The sequence below is a fragment of the Tauraco erythrolophus genome, chromosome 2 (genome assembly GCF_009769465.1).
Source record: "Tauraco erythrolophus isolate bTauEry1 chromosome 2, bTauEry1.pri, whole genome shotgun sequence".
NCBI classification, from domain to species: domain Eukaryota; kingdom Metazoa; phylum Chordata; class Aves; order Musophagiformes; family Musophagidae; genus Tauraco; species Tauraco erythrolophus.
Genome location: NC_141466.1, coordinates 71,961,777 through 71,974,385, shown reverse-complemented (window position 1 = coordinate 71,974,385; position 12,609 = coordinate 71,961,777). Strand labels below are relative to the sequence as shown.

Below are 12,609 nucleotides of genomic sequence, written 5' to 3'. Positions count from 1 at the left end.
GCATCCACCATGGCAGGGCCCCCCTCAGCCCAGCCACCACTGCGGCAGGGCTGGCACTGAGGGTCTCACCTCCGGGGTGAAAGATGGGGTCCCAGTCTGGGGTAGAGGCAGGAGGGGACTCCCAGATCCCATCACGGGAGGTGAGAGGGGGGGGTTCCCAGGTGGAGCGGGGGAGGCTGAAGAGGATTGCTGGGTGCCACCTATGGCGAGGGGGTGGGGGGGACAGCACTCCCAGGTCTACCTTTGGTGGTGGGGGAGGACTCCAGGGTCCCACCTCTGGGGTAGGGAGGGGAAACTGGGGGGAGGAAGGGAGAAGAAGAGGCCTCCTGGGCCCCACCTCTGGGGGGTGAGGGGGGGAAGGTCTCCCCGGTCCCACCTCGGAGGGGAGGGCCCCAGGCCGGGGGACTGAGGGCATGAGGAGCAGGGGGGAAGCGGGGAAAGGAACGGGAACCCAAGCTCGTCCCGCGTCCGTTACCTGTCGCCGCCGCCGTTTGAATTCCGCGCGCGGGAACTCCGCACCCTCCTCCCCGCTACGGCGGCCGCGGGCGGACAAACGGCGCGGAACGCGGAGGGGGGCGGGGTCAGGGCAGGGGCGGGGGCGGGGGCGGGGCGGGCTTGGAGTAATGGCCGAAGCCTTGCGGGCGGAAAGGTCCCCGGGTGCTTTTGGGGGTGTGTGTGGGGAGTTCCCAAGGCTTTGGGGGGCATCTGCGAGGGGTCCTCGAGGCTTGGGGGGAGGCACTGAGGCCTTGGGGGGGGAGGGTGTCTCTGTGGGATTCCCGAGGTTTTAGGGGCAGTCTGCAGGGGGTCCCCAAGCCTGTGGGGGAGGTCTCTGGGGTCAGTGGGGTCCCAAGGTCTCGGCGGGGTCTCCATGGCATTGCCAACCCCTTGAGGGGGGTCCCTGTGGGGCCCCCAGGCCATGGGGGGAGCATCTCTGGGGTTCAGCAGGGTTCTCAAGCCCTTGGGGGAGTCTCTGGGGGGACCCCAAGCCTTTGGGAGGGTGTTTCTAGGGGTTCCTAAGCCCCTGGAGGGGTATCTCTTGGGATCCTCAAGCCCTGGGGGAGAGTGTCTCTGTAGGTGGGCTTGTGGGGGGGCTCAGGCACCCCAGGGTGCTCTGTACCTACCCAGCACACAGGGGCTGCTTGAACCAGGGCTGAGCCAGATCCAGAGTCTGTATTTAACACCCCACCCCAGACCTCCATGAATCCTCATCACTCTCAGACCACCACCTCCTCCCCGCTCTGAGCACGGCTGTGCCAGAACGGTAGAGAATAATAAAAAGGTATTTATTTCTCTAATAATAAAACCATTTCAGGAAGCAGAGGCAAGACCTGCGGGGTGGGCCGAGCCCCCCGCCGCCCCCGAACTCCTGCAGCCAGACTGGGGTGTCCTCCCCTCCACCGTCATGGCGTCAGGCACTTCACGCCGGCATCCTCGGCGTGGCCACAGTTGGTCTTGCCCCAGCTGGAGAAGCTGCAGCGCAGAAGGGTCTCCTCTGTCCCCTTGCAGGAGACGTCGTCCATCCAGATCCTCCCCGTGCCTGTGAAAACAGCGACTCGGTGAGCAGCACCGGTGGGCACCGGCATCAGCACTGGCACTTGGTGGATCCCCTCCGACCAAGGGCACGTGCATCACTAGGATAAAGGGAGAAAATGGTTCAAAAACCTTCATCCCTCATGAAATTTCCCTCCCCTAACTATGGCATTGATCCATCATGAATGGAAAGCAGTCCTGCAGGAAGGATGGGGAAGTACTGGTGGACAGAAAAATGGGACATGAGCCAGCAATGTGCACTGGCAGCCCAGAAAGCCAACGTGTCCTGGGCTGCATCCAAAGCAGTGTGGGCAGCAGGTCGAGGGAGGGGATTCTGCCCCTCCGCTCTGCTCTCGTGAAACCCCCCCTGCAGTGCTGTGTTCAGCTCTGGGGTCCCCAACATGAGAAGGACATGGAGCTGTTGGAGCAGGTCCAGAGGAGGCCATGAAGATGATGCGAGGCTGGAGCACCTCTGCTATGGAGACAGGCTGAGACAGTTCGGGTTGTTCAGTCTGGAGAAGAGAAGGCTCCAGGGAGACCTTCCAGCAGCCTTCCAGTACCTAAAGGGCTACAAGAAAGCTGGAGAGGGGCTTTGGACAAGGGTGTGTAATAACAGGACAAGGGGCAATGGCTTTGAACTGAAAGAGGGGAGATTTGATGAGATCTGAGGAAGAAATTCTTCCCTCTGAGAGTGGTGAGGCACTGGCACAGGTTGCCAGAGAAGTTGTGGCTGCCCCATCCCTGGAAGTGTTCAAGGTCAGGTTGGATGAGGCTTTGAGCAACCTGGAGTAGTGGAAGGTGTCTCTGCCCATGGCAGGGGGGTTGGAACTGGATGATTTTGAAGGTCTCTTCCAACCCCAAACCATTCTGTGATTCTCCCCATTCACCCCTGTGGAAACGTGGACCCCAGGTCTGCCTGCACCGGTAATGGGTGCAGCTCAGTCTATGTGGCACATGGCAGTGGAGTAGCCCCAGATTTTGTGGGCTACCAAGCCCCCGAGGATGCACAATCCCTGTCCTGGAGAAAACACCCCCAAGAGAGACACCAGCGACCAGCATGTGGAGGGTTGTGGCCATGGCAAGGTACTGGATGTACCACACTCGATGGGGCATCAATGGGGTTCTCCTGCCCTGTCAAGGATGGCCCAAGGTGGCACTACAGTGTGGCAGGACCTTTGGGCTGTGCCTCTGCATCTGCTGGGCATCTGCGGGCTGCTGGGCTGGGGGATTCAGTCACTGGCCATGCTAAGGGAGTCACGGAGGAAGAGCAGCAGCTCTTCCCAGTTGGGACACCCCAAGTCAAGCCTATCCCCCAATGCAGGCTCTGGATGACGGTGTGCCAGGAACCCATGTGGCTGTACCAGCTTTGGGAGGTGGTAGAGGAACAGGGTGGGAGAAGCTCAGGATGTGGGCAACCAGGGCACTGGCAGTGAAACAAGCTCTGAGGTCTCCGGAGGCTGGTGTGAAGGACACCAACTCTTGGAGGGGTCCAGAGAAGGTCTGGCCAACCAGCATGTTCATGGCTAGATGATGGTCATGGTGGCTACCTACTTTTGGGATCCATCATCTCCTTGGCAGCCCTGAGCAGTCGGAGAGAAGGCAACTCAAGGAGTTAAAAAAACCTCTGCAGAAAGGGAGCTGGTCTGGGCAGAAACATCCCAGCACAACGGTTTGGGGCCAAAGGCCACCCCTCCGCCCACCGAAGCGTTCCTGACATTTCCCCAATGTTTTTAAAAGCTTTTCCTTTTTTGTTGTTTTGTTTTTCCTTTCCCCTTTTGGTTATTCTAAAAGAAAAGAGACCTCAAGAAGTTGCATCCGTTCAAAAACAAGGAGCCCAGGGCCGGTTCCGCTGTGCTGAGTCAGCGTGCGGTGGGGCGTGCGCCGGGGGAGCCGGGGCGGCGGAAGGAGCTGCCTGGGCCAGTGCCAGCCGTGTGCTCGCACGCGGCCCCGCGAGCCAACGCCAAAATATTTGCAGGCACCCGGGGCCGGCCATGCTGAATAAACTGCTGCTCGACCAAACTGGAGCTTCTCGGGCTACCACAGCCCCTGTCCTGCTCGTGGGGGACATGCTGGGTGCCTCCAGGCACGTTTTTTTGGTTTATTTACGGCTGGCCCCGGGTATCGGTGATTGGTGAGATGGGGGGAAGAGGTGGAAGGGTCTTACCTTGGCCGAAAGCGGGCCATGCGGTACACCTCCTCGGCGCCTCGGAAGCCCAGCATCCTGCACACCACGTCTCCATCTTTCTTGTCCCAGCCATCATCGCACACTGTGCCCCAACGCCGGTCATAGAAGACCTCCACCCGGCCCTCGTGGGAGCCGGAGCCATTCACCAGCCGAATCATCCCCTCCTCAGTGGTTGCTGCCAGGAAGAGAGAGGGAGGTCAAATGACAACTCCAAGTGCTGCCCCTTGCCTGCCTTGGACCACCTCCCGTGCCCTCCCCGTGGTGCCCACGGCTGCAGAAAGGACTGGGTGATGCACCTCCAGAAGACCTGGGGACATCCCACCACCATTGGATATGGTGCTGGAGGGGTCTCATCAAACCCAGCGTTTTGTTGGGGGAGGTTGAGCCTTGCAATGATCACGCCAAGATGGGAGACCTGTCTGCAGCCTAGAAGTGTTGCAGGGAGGGCAGGCACCGAGCAAAGACCCATCCTGAAGCCATCAAGGTGAGACCAAATGGAGACAGCTCAGGCTTGTGATGAGAAGAGATCTGAACAGCCACGCAGGAGAAGGAAGATGCCAGCAAAACTGGGGGCACAAAGAGCTTCCAAAAGGGTCTAGAAAGGGTGACCGGGAGCCTCTTCCAGCCTGCCCAGGTGGACCCTGACTTTATGCTTGAGAAGACGGTGAGGGGAAGCCCATGTTGGTCCAAAATGCCAAACTGGGGTGGGGGACAATGTCCTCCTCCTCCTCACTGTGTCTTTTCTCCCTCTGCTCCCAGTTGTCTTTCTGGGACTGGTCAGCCTTCCTCTCCTCATCACCACCCTCCTGCCAGGCCAGACCAGCATGGTGGCCCTTCGTCCTTCAGCCAGGGAGAAGCACGAGAGGCTCAGCACCGAAACCAAACCACAACAGTTCTTCCTCCCCACAGCTGAGAAAATGCAGCGAAAGGGACACAGCACAAGCCCCGTTATCGGGGATGAGAAAGGGGTCGAATGGAGAAAACCGCTGCCAAGCAGTTGGGCTCACTCCGTGACTCACCACGGGCTGGGACAGCAGCCACGGGTGGAGCTGGACTTCTCCAACCAAGGTTGCATTGCAGCTGCTCGGAGATATTTATTTAAAGACATTTGCTCAAAGCCAGGGTGGTTTTTGGTTTTTTTTTCCCCTATCAAAAAACACATTCCCACTGGAAATGTTCGATGACATTATTTCTCAAATGTGAAGATGAATGAGGTTTGGATTGCTGCGTGAGGCATTTCCAGGCAGGCCAAAGTCTCCTCCTTGATGACCATCAACTCTCCAGCTCATCCTCTGTGCCCAAGGTGGGTCCCAGGTGGAGAAGGGGTTGGGGGGCTGCGGTCTGCTTCCACAACACCGAAACCACAGCCACCACTAAAGTCCCAGCAGCGTAAAATGGAACAAAACTTTCTTATCTTCTGTGATTTTGCCACTGTGGGACCACAGCAACTCCTCAAGTGATGAACCCAAAAGGTCTCCACACCAAGAGGTGATCGTGGCGGAGGGAGCTGCCAAGAGCTGGGTAAAAAATCTGACGTTGGTTGGACATCTGCTTTAACTTCGTGGTGGTGGTACGTCATGAGCAGCCGTGCTCAGCTGAGGTCTCTTTAGGCACCTTGGCCAACCAAGCTGGTGACCATGAGGTTGGCCAGGGTGGGCCAAGTAGGGTCCCAGCATGCCCCAGGCTCTCGGGGCTGGGAGGTGCTGGGTTAACAGGACGTTTAGAGACCAGAGCAGCGTTTGGGTTCTGCTGCAGAGATGCAGCAGGTCTTGGCACCACCGGCTCCCTGGGACTGGCACAAAAGTTGTTTTTTTTCATGTTTCAGGCTCTGGGTTTTCCCTGGCTTGCTCCCTATGGGAATAGAGCCACCTCCCCCACTGATCTCCAGAAAGCACAGTCCTCGCTTTGCCGTGGCACTGGCCGATCTCCCACTTCCAGGACCTGCATGGGTTCAGGCTCCAGAAGGGGTCTGGAAACCCTGAGCATGTTTTCCTGGATCTGGGCAGAGCGTCGGGTTCATGGAGGAGCCGGGAAACATCTCGTGCTGCCTCTGAACCATCCCGCTGATGCTTCGCACAGCCCTGCCCTGGACCCTGAGGGGTGGCATCACGTCTCAGCTGAGTGGCTCCTTTGGGATGCTGCCGGCTGTCCTCTCCAACCAGTCCTGGTCATGGAACCCAATTGCTCTCCAGGATGGGCTGTCTCCTGCCAGCCATCGAGCAGCTCTGTGGAGGCAGCTGCCTTGGCACACCCCAGGGATGGTGTCATCTGAGGGCTGGATGAAGCGACTTCCAAGTCGAGCACGTGCGCTGGAGCTGTGGACGCTGCCTGGAGCTGCCAGGGGAGCTGCTCCTGCCAAGCCAAGCTTGTGTCGGGTCCAACACTGCTGTCCCCTGCTAGGGAGGCAGCTCAACCTCCCTGCTCCAGGCGAGCAAGCAGAAGGTGGGATGTGGGCAGGGTCTCAGCCAGGAAAGCCAGGGTCTAGCACTTCTCCTCCACCACTCAGGTTGAGGTGGGAAGCCATGCGGCGCCACCTTGTCGGCTCCACGTGGTCTTTGACCCCGGCCACTGGCACTGCAGCACCTGGGCGAGGGGGTCCCCTTGCCTGCCTGCTCTCCCGGTGCCAGGGAATGGTTTGGCACAGTTGTCCCTCTCGCACCCTGGTGCATGCCAGGACAGGAGATCCCTCCCTGGGTGCTGTCACCTCATGTGTGCAATGGCTACGGGAAAGCAAGAGCTAAACGGGGCATAGAGCCCCCCAGCAGGCGTAATCCCCACCGTCAAATCATTCAAAGCCACCGGCATTTCCTGGTGCCAGGAGAACAGGCAGGTGGCTGACAGTCCAGGACCAGTTCCCTATATCCAACATCAGCTGGTTGCTCATCCTGTCCAGGACCAGCTCCATATCTCCAACCCAAGCCAGCTGCTCATCCCAACGCCCTCATTCCTCCCCCTCCAAGTCCGTCCTTGCCCCGGCTCTTCGCTGGATGCTCATCAGAGCCAGTGCATGCTGGAAGATGACAACTGCTTCCCCAAAGAGGAGAAGAGATGTGCAACCAGGGCACGGATCCAGGCACTACTGGATGTTCCCATTAATCATCAGGGTGAGGGCTGCTAATACAGCTGCAGAGCTCACCCGCCTGAGTGCTGGCCACAGCCCTTCCACTTAGCCTCTAACAAGCATTGCTTAGAGGGCTCATAAAAACCTAATAAAACCCAGAAGTCTCCTCCCAAACCAGAGCCTGCTGCCCGTAATGGTCGCTCAGCTCAGCCCAGCTCAGCTCAGCCCAGCCCAGCCCACGGCCATTTTAGCGCCCGCAGGCCCCAAGGACTCTGCAAAAGCCGCAGCTGGAGCTGCACTCGGATCCTGACCCTGAGGAGCCGGTGGAGCGGTCAGGAGATGCCCAGGGACCAAAGTGGTTGTCCACCTCGTTGTGCTGCAGAAGATTGTCTAGGACCAGGCCTTCCCAGGCTGCAGCTCCAGAGCAGCCCAGGAACATCTCAGCCATGCTGTCTGCCTGCAGGAAACCTCTCCCTACCAAGTGTCCTGGCCTCCTCCACCTCAGACCATCTCCCTGGCCCCTTCCCTCTCCAACATACCCAATAAACCATGAAAGCATCATCCTGTGCGCGTGCATTTGTTTCGTTGCAGCAATTACTTCCAAACCCCTCGGCCTCCCCCCGGCCCAGCCCCCAAAACCAGCAAAACAAGAAAGGAAAAGCTAAAGAGGAGAAATAACTCCCTGTGGCCGAAAAAACAAGGGCCTGATTCTTTGCAGCTGGGCTGAGATATCATCTTCCCCTCCCACCGGTAATGGAGATCATCTGCCCTGGTTCTCCAGGTTCTCCACCGCCCTCTCTCGCTGTCCCTGCTTCGCTCTCGTCCCTTTGGTTTGGGAATACAGATGGAAACATCAAGGTTCCAGGAGGGGAGATGTGGGTACGCCTATCCCAGGAAATTAAATAGCAATACACCCTGTCATTTGGACTTTGCAGATGGGAACCAGCTGCGCTTGCCCACCAAGCAGTGGCTGCAGAGGTTTGGGGTCCTTGGTCCTTGCTGAGGTGCTGGTGCATCCCGCCGTGGTGGTCCCCAGCCACCTCTTCTGCTGCTCCCCTTCCATCCCTGCCGCATCCTTGCTCTTACTTAGCACTGTTTGGGTGTCGTGGTGGCTGGTGGCAGGGACGTGGAGCCCCTGAATGGGTGCCTGAGACAGGAGGGATGTCCCTGGGGTGGCAGGAGGGATGTCCCCAAGGTGGCAGGCGGGATGTCCCCAAGGAGGGATGTTCTTGAGAAGCAGGAGGTGTCCATGGGGTGCCAGGAGGGATGTTCCCAAGGAGGGATGTCCCTGGAGAGGTAGGAGAGATGTCCCTGAAGAGGCAGGAGAGGTGTCCAAAGCCTGGAGGAAACCATCAGCATCTCCGAGGACGTCAGGGATGAACTCCCTGCGTCGCAGAGCCGTAGCACAGCAGAGGGTGGGCAGGATCCAATCCTGGGCTCATTCCTGGCATTTCTTGGCTTGCCAGCCCAGAAGGCCAACACTGGGCACCAGTGGGCACATGCTGCTCTTGGCCCCAGGGAAATCCCAAAGCAACGGCAGCACTGCCGGGCACAGCCCCCATCCAAATGGGCTTTCCTGTCTTCGAGCCTTGGAAAAACGCTTCCTCGGGTCAACCCTGCCATGGGGCACCAGGTGGAAGAGATGTGTCCTTCCAGCCCCTCATTCCTCTCGTTGCCAGCTCCAGGGCTGTCCCTGCATCCGCGATGATGCTGTTTACCAGTAAAACGCCTGCACAGGCGGGCGAGCTCAGCCCTCAGCTCCATCCTGTCTGTTCCCCGGGAAGAAGTGGGAAGAGGAAAGTCCCAACAGGATTTGGGCACCCTCAATCCAGCCCCATCAGGCTGGCTGGGGGCTTGGTACGCCAAGGGCTCCTGGGGCTGCAGAGCAAGGCGGTTCCCCTTGCTCAGATCTGCCTTAACATCACAACCGCTTTACTTGAGCATCCTAGGTCCTTGCACGCTGCTGCCATCCCTCTCACCTCCCTGTCGCTCCGGCTTCTCCTTGCCCAGGCAGGAAAACCCAAGCTCGGGCTCAGCAGCCTTATCCTGGCAGTGACCACCACTTTCCTGCCTGCTTTGCAGCAGATGTTTCTCCTGCAGGCTCCTGACCAGCCCAAACATCAACCAAAACCATGCCGGGGGCACCGGGGAGATGACCACAAGTGAGTGCTTACCTGTGCCGCCACCTCGGTCCCCCTTCTCTCCTTTGGGCCTCTGTCACCTGGGAAAAGAAAGAGCACAGAGCATAAATCTTGTAAAAATCAGATTTTTACTGATAGGAAGGTTGGATGAGGCTTTGAGCAATCTGATGTAGTGGAGGGTGTCTCTGCCCATGGCAGGGGGGTTGGAACTGGGTGATCTTCAAGGTCCCTTCCAACCCAAACTATTCCATGGTTCTATGAAAAAGGAAAGCACATCCCGAATCTAGGGCTAAAAAAACTGTTATTTAGAGCTAAAAAGGCTTCCTTTTGCAGTGGGCAGGGGCAGGGACGTGGTTTCCCACAGCCTCCACAGAGCATCGCCTCTTCCCATGCCTGGCTGCTCCCCCCTCCCAAGCAGATTTGCTGAACCCAAACACCATATCCATTGAGAAGAAATGATGCTGGGGGGGGGGGGTCAGGCCAGCTGGTATCCAGGCTGCCTTCAAAACCACACTTATTTCCATAGAAAAACAATGAGCTTAATAATTCTGTCTCACAACTCGGCTTTCCCCATGGCTCGCGAGCATGGGCTGCCTCTGCCCGCGTCCCACTGCCTCCCGCAATCCCTCTGGCTTTGCTCCTGGCAAAGTCACTGAGAACACCGGTCCTTGGGCTCAGCTTTTCTGGTCCTGGCTTTGCCCCAGGGCCACGGAGGGAAGGGGCTGCTCCGGCCAGCGATGCTCCGGATGAGCCCCAGCCCTGCAGCATGGCCCTGCTTCAGCGTATCCTCCTCTTTTGTCTCTGTGTGAGAACAACAAACAACACAGAAAATGACTTCTAAATAAAATAATAATAATATATTAAAAAAAAAAAAAAAAGAAGAGCAGGCAGGGAATTCTTGCCCTTTAACTTGGAGGCTCTGGGAAGGCAAGATGGGTCCCCCGGGCAGCCGCAGCTGCGGATGGAGGAAAGCTGCCTGCAGCTGCCCTGCTGATGGGAACCAGATGATGAGAGCCCCCCGAGCTGTGGGAGAGAAGCCAGAGATGCTGCTCGCCGGCACGTGATGGGCCAGGGAGGCTGGAGCAGCCCATGCTCTCCACCACCGTCCTTCCCTGGCCCACGGGAAAGGGAGTTGGAAAGCAACAGTTACGGTTTTCTTGTGTTTGTCCCCCAAAATCTGGCTCTTTTGGAGCAGAAGCGCTTTCCCTGTAGGGTCTGAGGTCTATAGGGCATAGAATCATGGAACGGTTTGGGTTGGAAGGACCTTCAAGATCATCCAGTTCCAACCCCTGCCACGTGCAGGGACACCTTCCACTACACCAGGTTGCTCAAAGCCTCATCCAACCTGGCCTTGAACACTTCCAGGGATGGGGCAGCCACAACTCCTCTGTTCCAGTGTTTCACCACCCTCAGAGGGAAGAAATCATATAGGACTGATAGAGAGAGGTGCAGGTGGAAAGGTGGAGCTTGAGGGACAGAAAGAAATTCTTTTCAATGAGGGTGGTGAGGCACTGGTTGCCCAGAGAAGCTGTGGCTGCCCCATCCCTGGAAGTGTTCAAGGCCAGGGTTGGATGAGGCTTTGAGCAACCTGGTGTAGTAGAGGGTGTCCCTGCCCATGGCACGGGGGTTGGAACTGGGTGATCTTGAAGGTCCCTTCCAACCCAAACCGTTCCATGATTCTGCATCAGCTGGGCTTGGCAGAAAAGTCATGGACCAAAACTCCTGGAGTAGATAACTCAACTGCTGTATCGTTGCCAGTCTCCTTAGGGAGGTGACAGCAACTGGGACAAGTCAGGGACTTCAGGGATGCTGCAGGGGAAGGAAATACTCTAACGATTGGAGACCACAACCATCAGCAATGGTAAGAAGCCTTTAAGAAAAAGACCAAGGAAAAAAAAAACAACATTGGTGTAAATGAAAATCGTAGCGCGGCACTATGAGAGGCATGGCTGGCGGAAGGCAGCGAGGCCAGTGGTAGGACCTCTCCAGCAGCCGGGAATGCCATGGGGGACACCAGGGGCTCTTGGCACAGGGGGAGCAAGATACCCAGCACCACGTCTTCAGGGTCAGATGCTGCTCACCTGGGAACTTTGGGGTGGGTGTCATTAGCCAATGGAGTGCAGCTGGGTCTCCAAAAGGCAGCAGATGGGCTCAGCTTAAGGATCCTGAGCTGTAAAAATCTATCCGGGGCTCCTGAGGAGCAGGAACTGGCTACAAGTGGGGAAGTAGGAGTCAGTGCAATGGGAGCTGCTGGAGGAACCAGTGAGGGCAGCCCTGTAGGCAATCCTGAGATCAGCTATGGCCTGGGATGGTGACAGCGTGCATGACACCATGATCTCTGCAGGGCAGCTGGGCCCATTCCAAACATTGCTGGAAACAGCCTGTCATTGGAGCTGATGCTTTGGGATAGGTCAGTGGGTCTGACCAGGAGCGCTCTGTTCTGGGTGTGCTCCTCCTCCCTATCTCTGACCTGTGCTGCTGCGGTAGGGTTATGCCAAGTTGTTTCTTGGTTGAGTTTCTTTTAGCTTCATACTAAAGCAGAGGGAAGACCCTTCAAATGGAAGAAGCACTTAATGGATGACGCCAACAGATTTGTGAAGGTGCTTTAAAATGCATCCCATGCCCTCTGCCTCATCCTTCCCTGTCCACCTTGGCTTTTCCTGTGCAGTACTCCAAGCCCCTTCATGTCATTGCTCTCCTGGAAGGCTTTTCTCCTTCTTTCCTCTTTTTCCCTTCTTTCCGTCTCTCTTTTCTCCACAGAAGCTCTGTGGTGAGCAGAGAGGGCAGCCCCTTTGGTGGCACAGCTTGCTGCTTCTCCCTGGGGTCAAGGCCAGCTCCTCGAGGTGTTGGGGCTGGAGAACATCCGCAGCTGGGGACAAAGCCCCTGTGAACTGGAAAGGAGAAAGCCTGGGGCCTGCAACAGAGCCCACAAGTTCAGGAGAGCCCCTTGCTGGCACCATCGCTGGTCCTACCAGGAGGTCCTGCCTGGTGCCTTCACCCAACGACTGTCAAGGTCTTGCTCGGCCGTTTTCCACCGTGGGTGAATCAGTGCAGCTCAGTCTGTTTTTTTCTGGACTGTGCACACAATTTTGGCATGTATGCCATGATAAGCGACTCTCAGTTCTTCCCATGGCAGAAGTTCGGTCCCCACTGATGTCCTGCTCCTGGGCATTGCCTCTGCTCTGAAAATCAGAGCTGCTGAGGGAGGCAGGGCACAAAGTTCATGGGAGAGGACATCACTGGAGAAGGGTGGAAAGAGCTCCTGGGTCTGCAGTGTAAGGTGGACCACCGTGGTCCCAGAGAAAGCCCCAGAAGAAGCTGCCAAACCTCCATCTTCACATGCAGAAACATCTTCTGCCTTCAGCAACGTGCCAAAATCCTCCTACTTGCCTGCACGTGGGGTTTAGGAAGGGGACTTCTTGTATCGCCCTGAATTTTTCTATAAATCAGCGATCCCTACCTTGGCCATTTATGGCTGTTTCCTCCTGCACGACGTTCTCCATGGAAGAGTGAAGACGACTGATGCACGCTCACTTTCCAGAATAATTTTCCCCATTTGGAAACGAGGAAAATAATCCTCCACTGGGGGTAATTTTGAGGGAAAATACACCCAGGATAGGAAAATACCAACAAGAGACAACACTCAGGACTCTGCTGCGGAGAGGAGAAGCTGTTCCTCAACCAGGTCGGAC

The 12,609-nt window shown here is 57.3% G+C and overlaps 1 protein-coding gene across 1 annotated transcript in view; it reads right to left on the bottom strand.

Annotated features, from left to right (window-relative positions):
- Positions 1-1,400: 1,400 nt before the first annotated feature.
- Positions 1,401-12,609, bottom strand: part of LOC147529214 (scavenger receptor class A member 5-like) — a 31,001-nt gene continuing 19,792 nt past the window's right edge. Inside the window, 4 exon segments of the mRNA XM_086624579.1 lie at positions 1,401-1,537; positions 3,695-3,704; positions 3,706-3,876; positions 8,937-8,988. Of these exon segments, the coding sequence (XP_086480705.1) occupies positions 1,401-1,537; positions 3,695-3,704; positions 3,706-3,876; positions 8,937-8,988 (370 nt within the window).